The 21,650-nt window shown below is 39.5% G+C and overlaps 1 protein-coding gene across 3 annotated transcripts in view; it reads right to left on the reverse strand.

Annotated features, from left to right (window-relative positions):
- Positions 1-3,362: 3,362 nt before the first annotated feature.
- The window catches only part of NDRG2 (NDRG family member 2), a 104,580-nt gene continuing 86,292 nt past the window's right edge, over positions 3,363-21,650 (reverse strand). For 2 of the 3 annotated variants that reach the window (XM_082257427.1, XM_082257428.1), the window contains exons 9-16: positions 19,982-20,038; positions 19,789-19,892; positions 14,662-14,706; positions 14,529-14,580; positions 14,398-14,445; positions 12,435-12,470; positions 9,626-9,677; positions 3,363-4,181 (exon numbers count right to left, since the gene is read on the reverse strand). In XM_082257427.1, the coding sequence (XP_082113553.1) occupies positions 4,036-4,181; positions 9,626-9,677; positions 12,435-12,470; positions 14,398-14,445; positions 14,529-14,580; positions 14,662-14,706; positions 19,789-19,892; positions 19,982-20,038 (540 nt within the window). In that variant the 3' untranslated portion in view covers positions 3,363-4,035. Of the gene's footprint in view, positions 4,182-8,616; positions 8,639-9,573; positions 9,678-12,434; positions 12,471-14,397; positions 14,446-14,528; positions 14,581-14,661; positions 14,707-19,788; positions 19,893-19,981; positions 20,039-21,650 lie in introns of those variants that run through there. The other variant, XM_082257429.1, reaches the window with a different exon arrangement.

The raw sequence follows: 21,650 nt of genomic DNA on the forward strand, positions 1-21,650 counted from the left end.
CAGGCCGAACAGGGAGGGAGAATCGGCGTCAGAGATGCAATTACAAGAACTATGCCCTGTATCTGTCTCTCTCCCTGCAGCAGGTGAAAGTTGGCAAGAGGGGGGAGAAACTGGCTTTCAGCTACAGCAGAGAGCAGCACAGGGCTTCCTTCTGTAATTGCCCCTCTGCACGATTCCCTGTGCTGTTGCCCCCCCCCCTTGTGCCCAGGCCCCCTACAGGAGGACTGGTGCCCCCCCCTATCAGCGACCCTTGGCCCCAGTAAGAACCTTTGGAGATAAACGACAATATGCAGTTGTGTTACAAAGCCTAAACAACTCTATGTTGCTAATAGATTAGTTTAACTTCCAACTGAAGCAGATTTCCCATTGCCATTCATTTATTAATTCCAAAAGCTTGGCAACATATTCCGTGGTCCTATGATGCATCTTTAGAAAAATGGATCAGTGTGTGTAAAAAAAAATTGTACGCAATTCTTGCATTTTGCACACTACTTACTTGTGCTGTAAAGCCTATTGTAACTTCCAGTTTAGATTTTGTTAAATATATTCCAGCTGCATTAAAACAAAAAGGTTTTCGAAAGCCTTATAGTTCCTAAATAAAAACAAAAAAAGAAACCAAAAAAAAAAACAGCCACCGGTTGAAAGAGAAGCCTGTCCCCTGCAGAGAAGGACCCTTGATCTGTGTGCAGGCAGTGATCTCTCTGTGGTTCTGCAATCTGTAAAGCTCATGCTCCCTGCTAATTGGAGAGCGCTAGCTCTAAATCAACAGGGGTCATATTTTGTGTCTTGTGCTGCGTTAAAAAAAATAAATAAAAAAAAAGCAGCAAATATTATCTAAATACAAGAGGCATGTGTATTGTTACTGGAATCTTGGTGTGCTTTGTGTATTTCTTCCAGGTCTGTATAATAATACAGTGTGAAGTGCTTACTGTAATAAAGACCAATCGCTGCTGCAATGGCTCCTTGTGCAGGGTGACTGGTCTTGCCTCCACCGCCTCATGTTTTCTCCAGGCAGCCTATAGTGGGTGGAGCCTGTTCGATCCCTCCCACAGCTCCGCATTCTGCATGGCTCTGTACAGCACAGTGATGATGCCGCCGCACATGCTAATATCTGGGTTCGCAAACACTTTCTGGTGTACACAAAGAGGAGTTATATCCTTTATTGATATTGATGAATTTATTTAAATTGAAAGTGATTGAGCCTGGAAGTCAGTTTTAACGAATAAGCTTGATAAAATTTACATAGCAGGGCAAGGCAGCAAAATAAATTCTTCTGATCAAAAGGTTTGTGCAGCTATAATGTGTACTATACCCGCAATAAACTAGGTTGCAAACAAATAAAGATTTTCTAAACAAAATACCAAGTCCATTATTTAAGATTTTATTTTTCAGTGTAAGGAAAAAAAACTAACAGAAACATATAAAGAGAACAACAAAATGGATCCTATACAGAATGCCCCCTTCTATACATCCAACTTTCTGAATATCCAAACTGAAGCCATGGTGGAGCTTATCGCATCTGTCTACATTATATGAAGCTGGATAGGTCACTAGATAAATGGAGAACACACTCTGTTGTGTAAGCTTTGGCAATATAAACACAATACTAAAGCAGCCCTTAGGCAATTGCCTTACTTTTGCACCCAATTTACACATTGAAAGGAGATACATACTGTATATTTACATATGTGCAAAAGTAACACAACACCCACACTCTGTTTTTCCCTGGTCTCTGTACTACATTTGCTTATTATGATCTGCCCTCTATGTCACTGAACTTTATTAATACACTGTAGGAGGTTATATAATCATGTTACAGATAACAAAAGTGTTATTTGGCAAATTTAAAATTGTACATTAAAAAAAAGTCCACTAAAACCCTTAAAGTGAAGGAGCGCAATTTACGTTTGATGCATAAAGCTCACTTGTTGGCTTAAAGTCATGTACCATACCTTACAACTCTAGCTACCTGGGTGTCATTTACCATTACAATTCATCATCCTCATCGAAAAGCCTTTTTTGCAAGCTATTATGCACAAACATCTAATGTTGATCTGCATGAGAAAAAACGGCACACTGTAGGGGGAGGAACTAACTGGGGAGGCAATAGTGCTAACCATTTTCATGTTGGCACCCAATTCACACCTCATTGCATAGTGCAAACAAGCCTGCCTTCAACATTTTAATTATGACCAAATGCAGCAAATCTCCAAAATCTTTTAGTATCATCTGATGGACAAAGCCTTGTCCAATCTTCATATTTTAAGATCTCTGAATCCATGTACTCTTAGTTTTTTTTCCCCAAATATACATTGTCCAAGAGAAGAATGAGCTTTCAGTGTATGCATATGTATTATCTCCATATGTGTGTAATGCAGAGATTTATGTGCTTTAAAAATCATCAGGGTACGTACTGAAACCCAGCAAAATTACCTATTCTAAATGTGTGTTTGGCACAATTTTTTTGATTTAACACAGTAAAGAATACTTCAACCAACGATCAATTTTATTTGACCTGGACATTACCTCTAAACAGCAGGGTTTGAGGCAACAGCAAGCAAACATATTTGCTGAAAATTATAATTAGTGTACAGCATGAGTATAAACCCTCTGGCAGCTTACTTTTATACCTGAATAGAAATTCAATGTGCCCTGGCCCTAAAAGTTTCGGGCTGTAAGCCATAATTAACTGTGCCATGAGACGTTCTAAAATGTCCTAACCTTAGTTCCTTAACAAAAGCCATTGGTCTTATGCCCAGAAATTGCTGCAATTTGTGCCATCACCAGCTCTTTTCTACAACAAGGGAGGGACTGGCAGGATGCAATTAACAAAATGGAGACACGTGACAATGCGATTACTATATAATTGTTCAACCAAGCTACACCCTGATTTAGTAATAATAAAAAGCATCCAGTACAGGTTTTATCTACAGGTCTTTACAACTGAAAAGCAAGTTCTGTTCTTCTAAAAACCTCCCCCTAAGACTCACGGAAATTACCCTGAGCAAGTGGCAACAGGTGTGGGGTGGAGGGAATTAGTTTACTGCAAAGTAAAAAAAAAAAAAAAACTCAATCACAATACTACTACAATACTAATACAACTACCAGTACAAAGACCTCTGGTTTAGTAACAGACAGCAGCTCTAAATTTCTTATGCCCCATACACACGTGCAGATTATCTGCAGACTTTTGTCTGCAGACTTACCTTTTCTATGTAGTGCAAGGGCCTGCCGGATTGCATACAAATTGAAATTGTTTAGGTTTGACCTCATATTATATGGTTTTGGTAAGTCTGCAGACAAAAGTCTGCAGATAATCTGCACGTGTGTACGGGGCATTAGTAGCATTAAGGTCTTTGTTATTTTGTACTGGAGTTCTCCATTGTGCTGCAATCTTTACAGTGACCTCAAGAATCAAAAGTGAGTATGTTCCAGTGGTTGGACCTTCAAGATCTCTCCCCACAAGTTCCTAACTCCCCCTCTTCTCCTGGGCATACAGTATTAGGAGGTGTTACCCCGTATTACAAATTACTATTATGTGCAAAAGAGGGGAACAAAGAAGCCTGTTAGGGTAATAAAATGATTTATAAAGACACATGGAGGTGGAACTATAAAAAGCTGTCCTGTATTCTGCCTGACCATGGAGAGAGCTAGAAATAGGATAAGGAATCACATACAGAAAACAGTATATGGTGAGAAAGGAAGCCTTAAAATCTAACTACCCCTTTGGAACACGGGTTAATCTAGCCAACACTTAAGCTTAATCCAAGGTAAGCGAATCCTGCATTTTTTTTTTGTTTACATAGTTATATGAATTGTAAGTATAAAACAAGAAAAAGGCAAAGTGATCAGAAAACAAAAGGACAGTAAAAATTTGGAGATAGGAGAGAGAGACAGGTACAGACATCTTGTTATCTCCCATGTGAAGTCTGGGTATGTTTTTAGTTTTCTAAGTGGCATAATTAGCTCTGCTAAAATGCCATTTCCCCCTCACGCAGAGTGGAGGAGATCACATGTCCCCCGCATCGCGACTTCTCAGCAGGTCACCTCCGTGAACGTTCCTGTTGTTCCTCCCCCCGACTCGCTGCTCTGGGAGAGGGTACGAGAGCGTGAGCGATTCCCCTCGCTGGAAAGAGAGGCGGTGCGGGAGCGAGACAGACGAGTCATACAAGAGGAAGCCACTGCAAATAAGCAAGAAAAAAACAGTGAGAATTAGTAGCTGGAAGAGAGACCCACAATAATGTTTTGTTAAAGGTTTATCTGGTGCCATTTAAAGACTAAGTTCTCAAAGACTGAAACTTCAGTGTAGCATTGAGGCTAGTTAACAGTGCATATCACCTATGACTCTAGTGAGAGGCCTCCCTCGTGCATCAGCCTTTATGGCAAACTGCACACTTCCCCTATAAACTCTCCATAGAATTTTGAATGCTGCATTCCTCCTAAAATAGACTGTAAAAGATGGTTATGACTGTATTGGGGAGTTAGCAACTCTTGCAGGGAGGTCTCCCTACTGGTGCACCTTGGTGCATGTACTTGGGGCCAGTATAAAACACCCTGTCTCTAAAGGGCCTGAACCTTTGACATTATTAAATGGAAAACGTATGTCTTCATTACTGTCCGAATTTATATCAACTTCTCATATGTATCAAAAATAGACTGTATTAAATACAGCTAAAGATCCAATATTTCTCAACCACCAGATTATTTTACTGTATTTAAAAAGCATTGTGTTTCGTGCTCTTTGGTTCTATAGACAGATTTTCACCTACAGATACACTCTCCAGTACACTTCCAAGCAAGAAAAAAAGGAAAGCCACTTTCCATTACAACCTTGGAAATGTGTAATAAAGTGTTCCAAGCCCAAGCTGAAGCACATGTCCCACAGTTAATGCATTTCACTGTATCTGTTGCTTATTCGTAGACTGAATTATGGAGAATATCTTCGGCTTTTTCTATTTCAATATTTTTTTTGAAGGTTTTCACAAAAAGTAGAAACTTGAATAATACAAAGTTAATACAATCTTAAGTGCTTGTATATTTACCAAATAAAGGGTTTGCATTATTAATCAAAGATAAGACTCCCTATCTGTCTCCTGCTTTTTCTTGCTTGGAAGTGGACTTATTGGAGCGGCCAACGACTGCTGGCAGCCTATTCCTATTGCTGGATAAGTGAAGGGGTTGATGCCTGTAGCGGTACTGGACACTTTGCTTCACTCTTCAGTACCTTTGCAGTGAACAGATCATTTGCTGAAGACAATAAAGCTGGCCATACACAGGAAGATTTTGGTTTGGCCAATTCAACAACTTTTACCAGTAATCGTAGGAAGGCCATCAAACTAGATTAAAAATATTAAAAAGACTTTGAGCAGCTTAGGCACAAACTGAACTGGATCATGGTTAATGAGTGCTTAACAGCTCAATTGGAAGACAAAATGCGCGGGTTTGACAAGGTTTGGGAATCGTGGATTAACTATCTTACGGGGGGTGCCTGAGCGATTCGGGCGGGTCTGGGGGCGGGGGCGGGGTCGGGTCCGATTCTACTACTTCTTCTTTCCTCTTTTTTTTCCTCCTTTTTTCTCTTGGCTCTCTTTCCATTACTTTCTCTGTACAACTTCTCACCGTTGCTTATATGAGGTTTTCAGTGGTAACGTCTTCTAACGGCTTTGTAACTCCTGTTCCCAGCTTCAGGCTAGGGCAGGACTCTGCGGGATCACAATTTTGCCACTAGCCCTGGGACTTACACCAAGAAGGGCCAAATATTTGGGTTAGCTGGACTGGTCTATCCATGGTAATGGTCTCTCCTGATACCATATGGTTCCTGTTTTCTGTTATTTAGGATATAGGCCTTTGCCATTTTATTGTGCTGACCTCTTACAGCCGTGTTGGCTATTGTTTGCTATTGATGTACCACTGCTCACAGTTATTATGCACTGATTTTTAGGTGTATATTTTGCACTAATTTTATGTGTACTTTGTAAAATTTTCAATAAAAACCATTGAAAACAAAAATATTAAAAAGACTAAGCCACCAATGATACACAATGTTGTTAAAAATGTCAAAGTTTTACTGAGTATGGCCAGCTTAATACTCTTGATATTAAAAATGTTGTTTATAATATTTTTTAACTATATGTCCATCAATGGCCAACTTCACACATAAGTAATGGGCCATACACACTAAGATTTTCTGAAGACTTTTTCCTTTTGACTTACCAAAACCATATAATAGGAGGTCAAACCAAAACACTTTCAATTTGTATGCAATCTGGCAGACCCTTGCACTACATAGAAAAGGTAAATCTGAAGGAAAAAGTTTTCAGAAAATCTTATAGTGTGTATGGCCCTTTAGGTGGTTTAAGTCTCCAAAACAAAACCCCAGGAGGCTGTAAAAAATCATTTTTTTTTTTACCTGGTAGTGTAAACTGCGTTTCAGGCTCTTTTTAACATTTCACAACACTAAATATCAGATAAAGCATGTTTATAATGGGTGAAAACACAGTGACATTTGACATAAATGTGATAGGTGGGTGGAGGTGCTAGCAACTTGGAAACCACAGTTCAGCAATCTAAAGTAGGCTAGCCATGCCAACGGGTCATACGTGAAAGGTTATAAGGAAAACAAGACTTTACTGCATCAAGAAGCTTCAATGTGTTTCAAATATTACATTGCTAGCTTCTTCAACAATAAAGATAACAGTAACTGGGTATTTGGGTGTAGGATAACACAAAAAACACAGTTCTCTACATATAGATCAGACATACAGTAGGTGAGGTGAGTGTCTCATGCCTAAGCACCTGAACAGAAGCTGGGTGAGAAGTGGCAGCAAGGATGCAAGGACCAAGAGCAGTGAAAGAGGATGGGGGATATTGATAAGTTCTTCAAAAGATACTTCACCCCATACTGCGCTTCTTATCCAGGATGTGGGGGACTGGGGAGAAGAAATAGCAAGAAAAATGAAAAAACTCTGGAACTACTTAGAAAAGAGATTGGGGTGGAGGACCTTTAGAACGAGGACAAAGAGGGACAAACACTAGAAATAGTACCCTCTGACCTTTGTGGTAATGATTCCACATATATACATTACTGTATTTCAGTAGCCTGGACCTTGGAAAAATATGAAAGAACCACCAAAGAGTTCAGACATTTTCCAGTTGGCTCCATTTGTGTCACTGCGGTATTGTATTTGATTTTAGCATTATCCAAGTACTCTCTTTAAACGAATACTTATTTATTCTGAGTACATTTCATTAGAATGGATAACTAAAATAACCCAGGTACAAGCATCTACAAAGGCCCAGAATAGGACTCAAACACAAGTATAGCATTTCTGTATGTGTTTGATTTTTTTAGTCCTCCAATTATGAGAAAGCATTGCTTGTTAGGAGGGGATCACTGTCCAGTTACACTAATCATTGTCTAGAGAGCACAGTTACTGCAGCCGTTATGGCAATCTGGGCGCAGACTCATTAGCAAGGTAAAACTATCAAACTTTTATCGGAAAAAAAAAAAAAAAAACTCAGTATAACTTCAAAGAAAACAAATACGTAGTCTGCCAGTTAGATATCTGGAGTTGTCACCAATAATTTCTCTAAGCTATGGAGTTTTTCTTTTATTCATACACTTATAGGCACTGAGGAACTCTTTTAGCCAGTGATTCTATGGGGGCAGGTAGGTTTTAAATGATATCATAAGGCCACTCATTACTATAAGTATGGTATGGCAGATTTTAACATATACTATACATTTATTGCCAATAACAATGGACATATTTTTGGGAAATACTTGGGAACAGTCATTTATAGATATGATGACTGCATGTGGAAGAGAAGAAAGGAGAGAATCTGAGATGGTTTCATGGCAGGCAGGAGACATGAGATGACATGGCATGTTTATCTGTTTATTTCTTACATAAATTATATGGAAGAAAAAAAAAACCTAGCAGTCTAAGATACCTACTTTCAAAACAGTTTCTTAAACCAATATATGCTAAAAATCCGTTTTGAGACAGTAACACAATCTTAAAAGAAAAACATAATTTTGAGAATACATTTTTAAAAACTCTTACATGAAGAAAAATTTCCTACAGATAAGTCACATATGTAATTGGATTGATACTCTTTTAATTAGTTGGCTGATCAGAAATGTGAAGGGGGCCTTCTTCGTACAACCCTGACCTCCTCCTTTGCTCCCCCACTTCTATATGACCACTAATGGAATTTGGTATGAGTATATTTGTACATCTTGAATGTCTTGTGGCATCGTTAATAAAAAATTAAAAAAATTGTTAATTGGATTAAGTTACTAATAAAAACAAATTGGACCTGAAATCCAAGAGATTAAGCCACCATACACCACTTAGACATCAGGGTGAAAAAGGACTTTGTGATGATTATATACGGTATAATACTTTGACAAACTCTGTTCAAATTGAACACAGAGAAAAGCACAGAAATTGTATAGTCAGTACGATACCAGTACGATACCACACAGAAATAAAGACCATACAAATAAACAGATGTGTTTAAGCAAAGGGTAAAATGCAAAGTGCAGTGGCCCATTCAAATTCTCCTTACTAAAGCTAGGCCAATCGAAGGTGGGTTCTCATTAATATGGATAATGAACGTTGCTCCTTAACCACTTAAGCCCCGGAAGATTTTACCCCCTTCCTGACCAGGGGGTATTTTGCGATTCGGCACTGCGTGACTTTAACGGACAATTGCGCGGTCGTACGACGCTGTATCTAAACGAATTTGGCGTCCTTTTTTTTTATCATGCGCTATAAACAAAAAAAGAGCGTAAATTTTGCAAAAATAGCAATATTTTTCACATTTTTTTTATATGAAATTCCCCCCCAAAAAAATGTAAAAATCAAAATTTTTTAACATTTTCGGCCAATTTGTTTTATGCTACCTATGTTTGGTAAAAAAAAAAAAACGCAAAAAGCGTATTTTGATTGGTTTGCGCAAAAGTTATCGCGTTTACTAACAAAGGGAAAGATTTTTGTCATTTTTGTTGTTTTTTTTTTTTTTTAACGCGTAATGGCGGCGATCTGCGATTTTTTTGCGGTACTGCGACATTGCGGCGGACAGATCGGACCCTTGACTGACATTTTTGACACTTTTGGGGTTACCAGTGACATTTCTACAGTAATCAGTGCTATACATATGCACTGTTACTGTAAAAATACACTGGCAGTGAAGGGATTAACTTTTTTTGAAAGGGAGGGGCTATGTGTGTCCCTAGGGGCGTGCTTTCTACTGTGATTGGCTGTGGCTTCAGATGTATGAACAGTGATCAACGGTTCTACATAGTAGAACCGTATGATCATCCTTCATACACAGGGGAGAATGACAGGCAGCTTGTTTACACAAGCCGCCTGACTTTCTCCCTCTCCCCCGACGATCGCAGAGTGACCGGCGGGGGGGTGCGTGACCGCGCGGGAGTGCACCTCCGGCGGGGCGCGGGAGCTCCCTAGACCCTCACAAGCTAGCAACGTAGACCTACGTTGCTTTGCCAGTGAGGGGCTGACTCCCGACGTAGATCTGCGTTAGGCAGTCGGCAAGTGGTTAAACAGTTTTGCTCTACGTAATTGTAAAAGTGACAAAAAGCTGTAACAATACTCACTGTATCCCATTCCCTGCACAAAGTATTTGAATGCTTCAGCGAGTTTCCCAGGCTGAAATTGAATGGAAAAGTAATGAAAAAGACATTATTAAACGTATACCCAAACATGACAGAAGAGCCTAGTCTATTCAACATATGTTTTTTTATCTTTTTTTATTTAATTTTTCACATACAAGACAAGTATAACAAACACAACATATAGAACAAACAGTGAATACTTGTGTGTTTCCCCCGCAGGGGTCGGTCAGTGAAAGCACATAATACCAAGGCAGTTGGCGGGAGCAATACCAAGAGGACAATGGTGTTGACAGTAACTTTCACCATTAGATAGCAGTAAAGGACATAAGACAAGATGAAGATTGCCACATTTGTCCATACTTAGCCCAGAGCTGGCCTACGTCCATCTGTCCGAGAATTATGAGGCAGTGGCGGGGTCTGCCAACCATTTCGCCCACATTTTATTATTATATTTAGCTGGACAACCCTATTTAACATATGCTTAGCATCCAACAGTGAAACACTATTTAATACAATGACCAAAATAAAACAAACAACAATAATCAAGAATACTTCTCCCCCATGCCCAGGTTACAGAAGGCCAGAATGTGATATGACACTCATATGTGGTTACAAGTGGTGGGCATTGCAGTAAAGCTAAAGATAGGACAGACAGGGTATGTAGCAGACTGGCTTAAAGAGAGCATTGAGCAAGCTACTCATAACCTACTTCTTCTCGGCCCTGACACTTAGCCACTTTGACACTGACACTTAGCCCTTGTAACCATATTTAAGCAACAGAACAAGCTAGTAACATGCTTGCCCTTTCATACTAGGCATTGGGAACAAAGCTTCCTGTGTAGTTAGACAATTTAATTTACTAGGTTACAGCAGAGCCTGGTTCTATATGTGCTAGAAGTGCAGTTACCATTTATTGTGCAATTTTTTTTTTTTTTTACCAATATGAAATGTAATGCTGACAAGAAAAGAAACCAGGTAGAGAAAGAATCAATAGTAGTTGACATTTTTGTGACAGGGCAACACCATGTCAAGGTTCAACTTGGCAGTTAAAATGCAGTTTGCAAGTGAGACTGGATCACAGGATCAGAAAAAAGTTTAAGTGTCACCTAGGATTCTCACCCATACATGTGAGAATCAGGTGAGGGGCTCCAGGATGTGTGTCATCTATACAAAAAACAGCTTGTTGGTTTTCCCAGGGCTTAGTAAACCCTTGTTTGGGTCCTTGAGCTTACATGCTTTGTAGAGACTTGAAGGATGGATTCTCCAACCCTAGGTCCATGTTTTTTGGAAATTGTGAGCAAATAGCACCAACTGATTCTGCCACTATGCATAATCTCTTTTAGTTTGGGAGTGACTTTAGCTCAAAGGTCCATTGGGGATGAAGGGTTGCGTTAATAGAGCTGAGAGCAGTTAAGAGTCGGTACACCAGTGTGCATAAAAGCCTGTATGAGCATGAGGATCAGACAAAGGCCTGAAGATTGAGGCCAGAGCAGTGGCACTGAAAGTGAAAGCCAGGAGGCTGATGAGCACTCATTTGTGGCAGAGAAATGCTGGAAAACCCCTAGAAACAAGGATTTGGAGGTTGGACCACATCATTGGAAGTGCAACACTAAGCAAATTCCCACTATATATATATATATATATATATATATATATATATATATATATATATATATATATATATATATATATATATATATATAATTAAAATATAGCATCATATTAGGGAAAGTCTAGCTAAATAATGCCAGGCAAATGTTCTGAACAAATGTGAAAATTGGGAGTTCTATAATGCAAATATTTAAAAAAGATTTTATTTTTATAATGAAAAAAACATTTTCTACCACAACAGACCTCAGCGGTCTTTTTCCAAGTGTAGAATATATAGTAACACCTACAAAATTGGCTACGGTAAAGAGCAAATACAAATTTTTTTTTATTATTATTTTCTAATATTATTCATTTTTTTTTTTTTTTTTTTTTTTTACTTTATTATTCAATTATTAGTTTATATATTACTGGTGTTTGTGGTGAGTGCTTTTCATATGTTTTCTTTGCAATGTAATACTTATTTCCTAAAAAAAAGGAATGCAAAAAATAAAAGCATAGACCTATCATATGTAACTTTTTACACATTCTAAAAAAAATACAATAAAATAAAAGGAGTGCATTAGAAAATTGCTTATAGCGAATCCTTGTTTCATTTTAAAACCTTGGTCTGCAGAAATGACAACTGATTGGTTGCAAATTTCATTCTTTAGCACATTCACACATGCATTATCTACAGTAAGTTTTTAGGGCCATGTGCCAAAATGAAATGGAGAATCTGATTGGATGTTGTTTTGGATAACAATTGGCCTTTCTTCAAACAATTTTTGGCACAAGGCCCCTTTTCCTTCAAAACAGTCTGTTTTGTAAACCTCCATTCCTGGTTAGAATTATAATGGCGACATTTCCAACAGCCTCTGGATTTAAATCAATTTATTTCTATGCTGCTAAGCTACTGTGAAAGGAAAGGAAAGGTAGCAGAATGTGTTGTATAAAGGCAATGATGTTGATTTACTAAAACTGGAGTGTGCGAAATCTGGTGCAGCTCTGCATAGAAACCAGGCAGCGTCCAGTTTTTGTCAAAGCTTAATTGAACAAGCTGAAGTTAGAAGCCGATTGGCTACAATGCACAGCTGCACCAGATTTTGTACTCTCCAGTTTTATTAAATCAAGTCCAATGTGTGCTATTGACACTTTTCTTCATTAGATTAATGTTTTATAACAGAATAATGGAGTTTATTACCTGTGTAATCTGTGGCTGTCCACCAGAATCCGCCATCTACAATACAAAATATTATTATAAGCACAGTCCTCATACCACCAGCATGTCCATTTTGCACCTTTCACTATTGTTGAACTACAATCTTAGATTATATGCTAGTCCTCTTTTTTTTTTTTTTTTTTATTTGCTCGCAATGCTTCCAAAGTTTCAGTAAGTACACATTGAGTATTGTAAAGTAACTGTCATTTTTGGATCAACTTTAACACTTGTATGTTACAATATAATATAGATTATACAATATATTATTACTAATATATATAGATATTTTATAATACTTTTTTTTTTTTTTTTAGATACTCCCTCTAATAACTCTCTGCATGTCTGACAACTGCAATAGGTAACTTTCTTTCAAAGACCATTCACACTATGTTATTGAAACACATTTTGTATGTAAAAGGTGCGCTGCAGCATTCTCAGCACTGTGGGTGAATTTGGGTGCCATTCTAAATAAATGGCACTGTATCCTAAATGAATATGAATTTTACATGCATGTTATTGCAACACATGGACCTAAATGGACCTAAAGTGGAAATCCAGACAGAAAATATATATATATATTTTTTAAATAGTGTTAATATCTCTGTGCTCAAAGATTTCCCAATCAGTTCCTGTGTGGGAAGCAAAGAAAAATTGTTTTTTCTTGGCGGTCAACATCTACAGTTTCTTAAAAAAAAAAAAAAAAAAAATCAAGCTACAAGATAAGCTACCTACTTATTGTACAAATTTCAGTTAGTCTGAGTATATTGGCTGATTTCCCCTGAATACAGGAACAGTAAAGTACGGTGTCAGTACTAAGCAGGAAGCATGGCCTGCACATAGTGAGCAAATATGGCTACTCTCATGTACATAACGGATTACAGAATTTAAATAAGAGCCTTCATTAAAACAGTGATTATTTTACTGTTACAGTAGACTAATCATTTATACAGTGTGGTTTTCTTATGGCGCTTTTCCACTGCATGGAACCGTACCGGTTCGGCATGCTTTTGTGCTTTTCCACTGCGGTACCGCATGGTATAGGGTCGGAACGGTTCGGTACGGTATAGGTTTGCTTTTCCACTGCATGGAACCGAACGGTACGGTACGGCTCTGAAAAAACAGTACCTACTCGATTGTGGTTCCAACAGGTACCAAACTGGTACCATATCCCACAATCCTTTGCATGCAGTCACTACTAGCCACTGATTGGTCAGAGAATCACACCCACCCCGTTGTTATCCCACCCACTTAACTTTAGTACTACTTTAGTGGAAAAGCAAACCTATACCGTACCGTACCGAACCGTTCCGTCACTATACCATGCGGTACCAGCAGTGGAAAAGCAAACCGGGCCAAGCAGGGCCGAGTAGAGCCGAGCCGGTACTTGCAGTGGAAAAGTGCCATTATAGATCTTATTTTTTGTTAGTGATCCCAATGGGGAAACGTTTGCTCACTTTCCTGTGAAACCTATATAAGAAATGAGGGGAGGGGGGTGTAGTTGTCACTGGTACAGTAAGGCATGGACAGCAACAACAATATTGCAAGTTGTTACTGGACAGGAAAGCATGGATAGCAACAAAAACAATGCAAGAAGTGGCCCTCGCTCAAGTCAGAAAAAAAATTGTGAAAATTGTGAAAAGTAAAATTATATGATCCAGTGTACTCCCTACAGCCTATCAACTTTGATATACTGGGTGTTACAATGACATTGGGTGGATAGTAGAGTTATGTCATCTATTGGAGGTTGAAAAGTTTCACCAACACACCAGCATAAGATAACAAGGTTTACTGTCTAAATAATATGACATTTCGTGCCTGGAAATGAAAGGTAATAGTCACGAAGGATCAATGTTTTTTTTGTACCTAAACTACTTAAAAGCAGAATCAAGCAATTGGGTACCTTTAATTTGCTTGCATTAGATATCCTTCCCCCCAGTTCACCTACCTTCAAGAATGAGGTCTGTGTGGGATCCAGTTTAGAGTTGCACTCAACCTACAAGCACACACAAGTTCAAGATTAAAACAAAATCATACTAAAGCAATTCTCCTTCTCAATCTACATCCATTTAGACTTACCACTGCATCCTCATAAGGAGCCTGATCACCAACTACTAGCATCACAGGACATCTGCAATTAAGTATCAGGCAAGTCAGAAAGGTATACCCAGGAAGATTTTTGCAAGTAGCATGGAATAAGACAGACACTTACTTTAGGGTGACATCTCCACCACGTTCCAAGTTCAAATCCCGGCGACTGTGAAAAAATAAAAATAAAAAATGTAGGCATAGATTAGTTAGAAACAATATGAACAGACAAGACAGCCAAACATGACTGGTCCTTTTTTTCTGCAAATTCCAGGCTCGGTAAGTAAATATTAACATTAACATCAAACATATTAACATCAAACATGAACTTGAAAACATTTTTAGTTTTAGTTATTTGTGACAAAATGTTCAGTGGTAATTCAATTTACTCCAGTCAAATCTATTCTTTGGTAGAATTCTATTGCTATATGTGTCCCTGTTGAAATTTGAACTCATTTTCTGTACTTGTGACAAAACAGAAACCGAGGAGACCATGGGAACTTGGGGTGTTAGAAATAATCGTAGAATCGATGAATCGCAATGCAGTCTTGAACGATTCTGCATCAATGCAGAGAACTGGTGCATGGTGATTCTACAAACGACATCATCCCAGCATCTCCCGCCTCTCCTAGGACAGTCCTGCCAGCGTACGCTAAAGTTAGAAAAAAATCACTTCCAGCCCCTTTTCATGGATCCTTCCTACACTCTGTCAGAGTCCTTGTAAACCAATGCCTCTAAATACCTTATTAGCTCTGTTCTTTCATGGCCGGTCACGTGACCCACTGCCAGTTGCTCTCCTCCTTCCAATTCTCCTCTGCGGGCTGTAGATTTAGACCGGAGGAGAGCAGCCGGCGGGGGTCACGTGACCGGCCATAAAGAACAGAGCTAATAAGGTATTTAGAGGCATCAGTTTACAATGACACTGACACAGTGTAGGAAAGATCCATTAAAAGAGGCTGGAAGTGTTTTTTTTTTTTAAACTTAAAGAACGCTGGCAAGGTTAACCCAGGAGATTGGAGGTCTCCAGGGAGTGCAGAGGTGGCTGTATAATAAAAGGGGTCGTGTAATGTAAAGGGGGGGGGGGTGTAATATGCAAGGGGGCTGTGTAATGTAAAGGGGGCTGTGCCATTTAGTATTTACTGTTCTTGTCTGCTGTGTTTAGACTTTGCTACATGCAGGGAGTGTTTTTTAAGAGCAGATAATATAAATAAAATTGGGTTCTTCTGACTGCTTGAATTTTTTTATGAAAACCATGGACAGTAATCGTGATGCACCGGGGAATCAAATCATTGACAGGATAATCATAATCGAATCAAATCATGAGACAAGTGAAGATGCACACCTCTAGTTGGAACACAGCAATAAAAAAAAGTAATAAAATACTGTCTGTGACCCCATTAAAGAGTTTTACTCATTCCTGTCCTGAAGTAAAATTTTGTCTACCTAACTTCTACATGAACAGAAGTAAAAATAGACAGAAATTCTATCCTTTCAACACTGTGCCTAATAAAGAAAAAAAATAAATAAAACATAAAAAAATACATGCCAATTTTACAGAAAGTAAGACAGCTAAGCCTGTCCTAACTAAACCTGTTCCAATTGTGTGCAAAGAAAACTTAGGTTACTTTCCCATACACATGACTGTTAAAATAATCATGCAATATTGAGATTATAAGCAGCTGAAGGTCTATACCAGGGGTCTTCAAACTATGGCCCTCCAGTTTTTCAGGAACTACAATTCCCATCATGCCTAGTCATGTCTGGTAATGTCAAGAGTTTTACAATGCCTCATGGGATGTGTAGTTCCGCAACAGCTGGAGGGCCATAGTTTGAGGATCCATGCTCTATACTAATCTTGACTTCTCCTGTAAAAAATCTGAGCTCAGCCCCACTCATCCAATTGGTTTAAAAAGAAGAGCAGCCTCAATGACAAATAGGGAGCCTTGGCGAGAAGTTGCAGATGCAGGACCACATTAAAAGAAGCAGATCTAAAGCTGGCCATACATTAGTAGAACTTTGTTTGAAAGGCTTTAAGAACATTTGTTTGATTTTCTCTTCATTAGTGGGGCCAAGGTCTTCTTTGACCTCAGTGCCAGAAAATTTTGAAGAAGCAGGATTAAATTTTTTCTTGAATTTCTGACAGTGAATGTTTACTAGTGTTTGGCCAACTTATGGCACCTAAAAGAAAGGTCTCGGCAATGAAGAACCTTGATCCGTTTCACACTAAATGTGGAGAAAAGCTGAACTCCCTTGCATTGGCAGTTTTTGAAAGTTATTATAATAGAAGTAAGCTCATAATAGCAAATCAAAACCTGTTCTTTTCAGACTATTCTATATCCCAATACTGTCAGAGTCTTACCAGGATTCCCATCCCTTCAGTAATTAAATATTAATATTATCTCAGCAAATCTTTTAAGTGGTCTATGTAGAATACATTTGCCTTATTGTTTGTATACAGGGCCGTTGTTAGAAATCATGAGGCCCCAATACAGGCTTTTTGACGCCCCCCCACACCCCACCCACCCCTCAAGGTGCAGTAAACAGTGGCACTGACTTTTTCTAACTACGCCCAAAAATGAAAAAAAGTTCCTCCTTTGCGCACACCTCCTGTGCCACTCTGTTAACCCGATGAGGCTCAGGAAAATGTAATTTAGGCACTGGTAGGCAAGTAGAAACAGGAGAGTGGTCTAGTAAAATCCATTGATTTGTTTAGACAGAAATGAATAATAAAGCTGCCCTGGGCCCCCCTGTTTAGCTGATGGGACTTGACCCAGTACTACAGGACCATTTGAACTGCATCATCACTGGCCCTATTTGTATAGGTTTGTATTGTATATGTTTGCCTTATTGTTTGTAAGATAATAAATTTCTAATGATCATCAGCTCCATCTAGTGGCCATAATTCAGAACTTTTTTTGATTAAGGAATTTCAGAAAAAATAGCACATTATGGCCACTAGATAAAGAGAAGAGATCTAGATTACCAACAAAACAGCAAACATTTGTGCCTTCCATGAGAATGGATAAATAGATAAAATCTGCCAAAAATAAAAAAAGCCCCCTGCAGTTTTATTTCAGAGATATATAGGTGGTATGGCGCTCATAGATAATGCAGAGGAATATATAATAACAATACAGTAAGGAGTGGTATGTCTTAAATGAATGGCCAGGACAATATTCAGCGTGTACTGACAATTAGCACAAGGTGGGGATTATAAGTCCATTGTGCAAGTCTCTGAGGATAAAAGGGAAATAAATGGCCTAGAATCCAATAAAGGATAAGCAGATACGGGGTGGATCCAAGGATGGATGGATGGATGGATGGATGGATGGGTCACAAGGCACTCAGGGCTGCTGTCCGGGAGAGTGAAGTCGACTCTGAGCAGTAGATAAAAAGAAGAGGGAAGCGCCTCTTGAGTGTGGTAAAAAGCACAATTTATTACAAAGCAATATAGTAACTTACATATAAGTAAGCTGGTGAGTGCATGGCTCTCCAAGGGCGGCTGCTGGAGATTGTATCCAAGTATCCAGATACTTGGATATCCAGGAAGTGCCGTGCAGCGATGGAGGCTTGTGCGGCGGCCGGAAGTCAGCGGAGGCGTCTGACGTCACAGGTAGGTGTGGGCAGTCTGGGCTTCACAACTAGTTTCAGAGCATGTGCGAGAGTCCTGTCCTGGACCTGCGCTCTCTTTTTTCAAGTCTTTAAGCCCAGACTGCCCACACCTACCTGTGACGTCAGACACTTCCGCTGACTTCCGGCCGCCGCACAAGTCTCCATCGCTGCACGGCACTTCCGGAACGATTGAGCTAAGTCTCCACCAGTTCCTGGACATTAAGCCTACGCCTGGACACCTGGATACTTGGATGCAATCTCCAGCAGCCACCCTCGGAGAGCCATGCACTCACCAGCTTACTTATATGTAAGTTACTATATTGCTTTGTAATAAATTGTGCTTTTTACCACACTCAAGAGGCGCTTCCCTCTTCTTTTTATCTGCAGTTTTATTTCATAATGTGCCAGTATGAACTGTATACTAGAACATTATGGCAAACCTACCTGCCAAACGTAGTCCCTCCCAGTGCTGAACTGTCACCGATCTTTCTGGTTCTAGGCACCTCCATCTTCGTCTGCCTTTCCTTCTGGGTTCTGTCTTGCCCATGGCTTAAATGGCCAGTCTGTGATGACGTCCCTCCCATGCATGTGCATGGGAGTCACATTACCAGGCCACAAATTGGTGCCGTAAATGTGGTCTGAGCTGCGCATTTCCATCTCAGATCACATTAAACACTGACAGGCAGGAGGAGGAATTTATGAAAAAAGTGACACAAAAGTATTTTCTGTTATAAAAACCCCTGCCTATCGGTGGTTTTCCAAATAAGAGTTTATTACAACTTTAAGATATTTGCACAGCAAGTTTTATAAATAGACCCTTATGTTTAGGACAAGTTACAAAATGTTTTGTAGTTTTGGATTGAGTGTGGATAAATTAGAACGCCTGCCAGGTTTTTATGGCTACCTGTGGCTCTGCTAGACATTTACCTTCACTTCCTGTCCAACTAACAAGGGTTTTACCACACAGGAAGTGAAAGAAAAATGTCCAACAGGGACGCAGAAAGAAATATAAATGAGACAGGGGGTAATATGTTTTGTAGTTTTGGATTGAGTGTGGATAATTTAGAATGCCTACCAGGTTTTTATGGCTACCTCTGGATCTGCTAGAAATTTACCTTCACTTCCTGTCCAACTAACAATGGTTTCACAACACAGGAAGTGAAAGAAAATTTCCAACAGGGACGCAGAAAGAAATATAAATTAAACAGGGGTTTCCTGTCTCATTTAAAAGAAAATAATTTTTTAATTCTGACTGCATTGCTGTTGAAGAGTTCCCCAGGAATTGAGGGTAACGATCTGTATTGAAGCCCAGGATAGCAGTAAAAACCACACAGAGAGGGAAAAAAAAAAGAAGAGCTTTGGCTGATAAGGAGCTGAAAACTAAAGTAAACAGTTCCCATCAAAACACATTTATGTATGAAAAGATATGCCATAAAAATGCCATAGTGTCGAGTCTGCTTTCTTGTTTGGGCGCCAAAACCCTGTAAGCATTAGGAAAAAATAACAGAATATTTGATTTTTATACACAACTGTTAATAAAAATTTGCTGATATGGGCCAAGCTATTTCCTACTAGCTGCAAGTATCCCTGGTTAGGACCAAAAGATGTAAAATCTAATCATCGATTTTCATTTTCTTACCTATTGTAACTGTTCCAGTAGAGCTGGTTGTTACTGATGATAGGGGAGTTTAGGATGGAGGCTTTGTACTGACGCACAGTGTCTGTGTTGCCTGAAAGCTCTTCCTGCACAAACATAACATGGCAGAGTTAATCAGCTCTCCTACCCAGATGTGTAACTGGGAATCCAATATTAGGAATGCGCTTCTACTTACTGCACTGAAGAGATGAGACAGAATCATTTCCGGGATGGAAGATGTCAGGCCTGAAAGCTGTAGGAAGCAAAGACACACCATATGGTCACAAACGCATTGAATTCTTCAAATTAAACAGAGGCAGACAGTCTAAGTTTATTAGAAAATAATGAGAAAAAAAACAAAACAACGAATAACAAGAAAAAAAAAAAAAAAAAAAAACGATAAAAAAAATAACGAGAAAAAAAAATAATAATAATAATTACAACTATGTAGGGGCTGTCTATGAAAGGGTCAAACCATATTTCATTCGAAATAGAACTATTTATAAATCAGTATAGAGACATTTCAGCCTACCACAACACTGTACCTTTAAACAAAACGAAGCCAGCAAAATCATATTGGTTGACTTGATCTCTTTAAATTTAGAAAGATACCTTAAAAGGAGAAGTAAAGCCAAAGCTCATTTGGCTGTACTTCCCCTATGGATCACAGGAGTGCAGATCGTTTTGCACTCCTGTGACCCATTTTCAGCAGACAGCGGGCTGAAGTCCTCTCTCTACGGACGTCACAGAGCTGGCTCGGGTAAGATCGTGGCCATGGAGTCGGTATCTGCCCACATGCCTGGAGTGGCACTCGGCTCAGCCTCTCAGTGACCTGCTGAGAGCCTGAGCCGGCCACTCCCGCCCCTCCACAGCCCAGAGCTCCAGTGAGCGAGGAGGGGGCAGAGCAGAGAGCCGATGACTGACAGTCAACAGCTCTCTGCCCGGGGAGCTGTCAGAAGCCAGTGATCGGTGGTATTAGATCGCTCGGTTCTCACTATCAGAGCCGGTGGGGGACCAATGCTGCACCCACCTAGGCAAGTATGAATATAAAAAAAAAAAAAAAGAGGCCTTGTCACCCCTTCATTCAGAGCAGAATGACAGCACCTCCTAATATACCATCTTCTCCCCTCATCAAGTAATGCTCTTCCATTCGCGCTCCTTTGAGGTCAGTGCTGGTGGATGCCATCACTGTACCACCCCCCCATGGGACAGTTTTCAAGCCTGCCAACTAATGGCTCAGGCCCAAGCATGCTCCCTAATGACAAAAGCAGCTCTGCTTCTTTAGGTGGCAACAAAGGGAAGGCAGATATAACCTTAGGGAAAAGAGAAAGGGACGAAGTGACAGTAAGGTTGATTCACTAAAGGAAAATAGACTGTGCACTTTGCAATTAAAGTTGTGCTCATTTTCAACCCCCCACCCCTTGCCTGTGCCTTCGTCCATGACTTTTCCATAAAGGTCAATAATGCAACCATCAATCCCTCCCTCGTGCCAGGGTATTAGATGTAATCCTAGACAGTGACCTGTCCTTTCAGCCCCAATGCAATCTTTGTCAAAAGCTTGTAGACTTCACCTCTTTAACATCTCTAAAATTCTCTCTAGAATTCCCTCCTTTTTAAAACAGACAAACTCATTCACTCCTTGACTATAGTACACCACGTACTGTAAGTAGCTAATATTACTACTACAGTATTTTACAGCAGCTACAAGCACCACGTACTGTATATAGCTAATACTAATACAGTATAGTATAGAACCTACAAGCGCCACTTCCTTCATGTAGCTAATACTACTGCAGTATAGTACATCAGCTACAAGTACCACCTACTTTATGTAGCTAATACTACTATAGTATAGTATAGCAGCT

The sequence above is a fragment of the Pelophylax lessonae genome (assembly GCF_965119305.1).
Source record: "Pelophylax lessonae genome assembly, chromosome: 1".
In the NCBI taxonomy this organism is placed as follows: domain Eukaryota; kingdom Metazoa; phylum Chordata; class Amphibia; order Anura; family Ranidae; genus Pelophylax; species Pelophylax lessonae.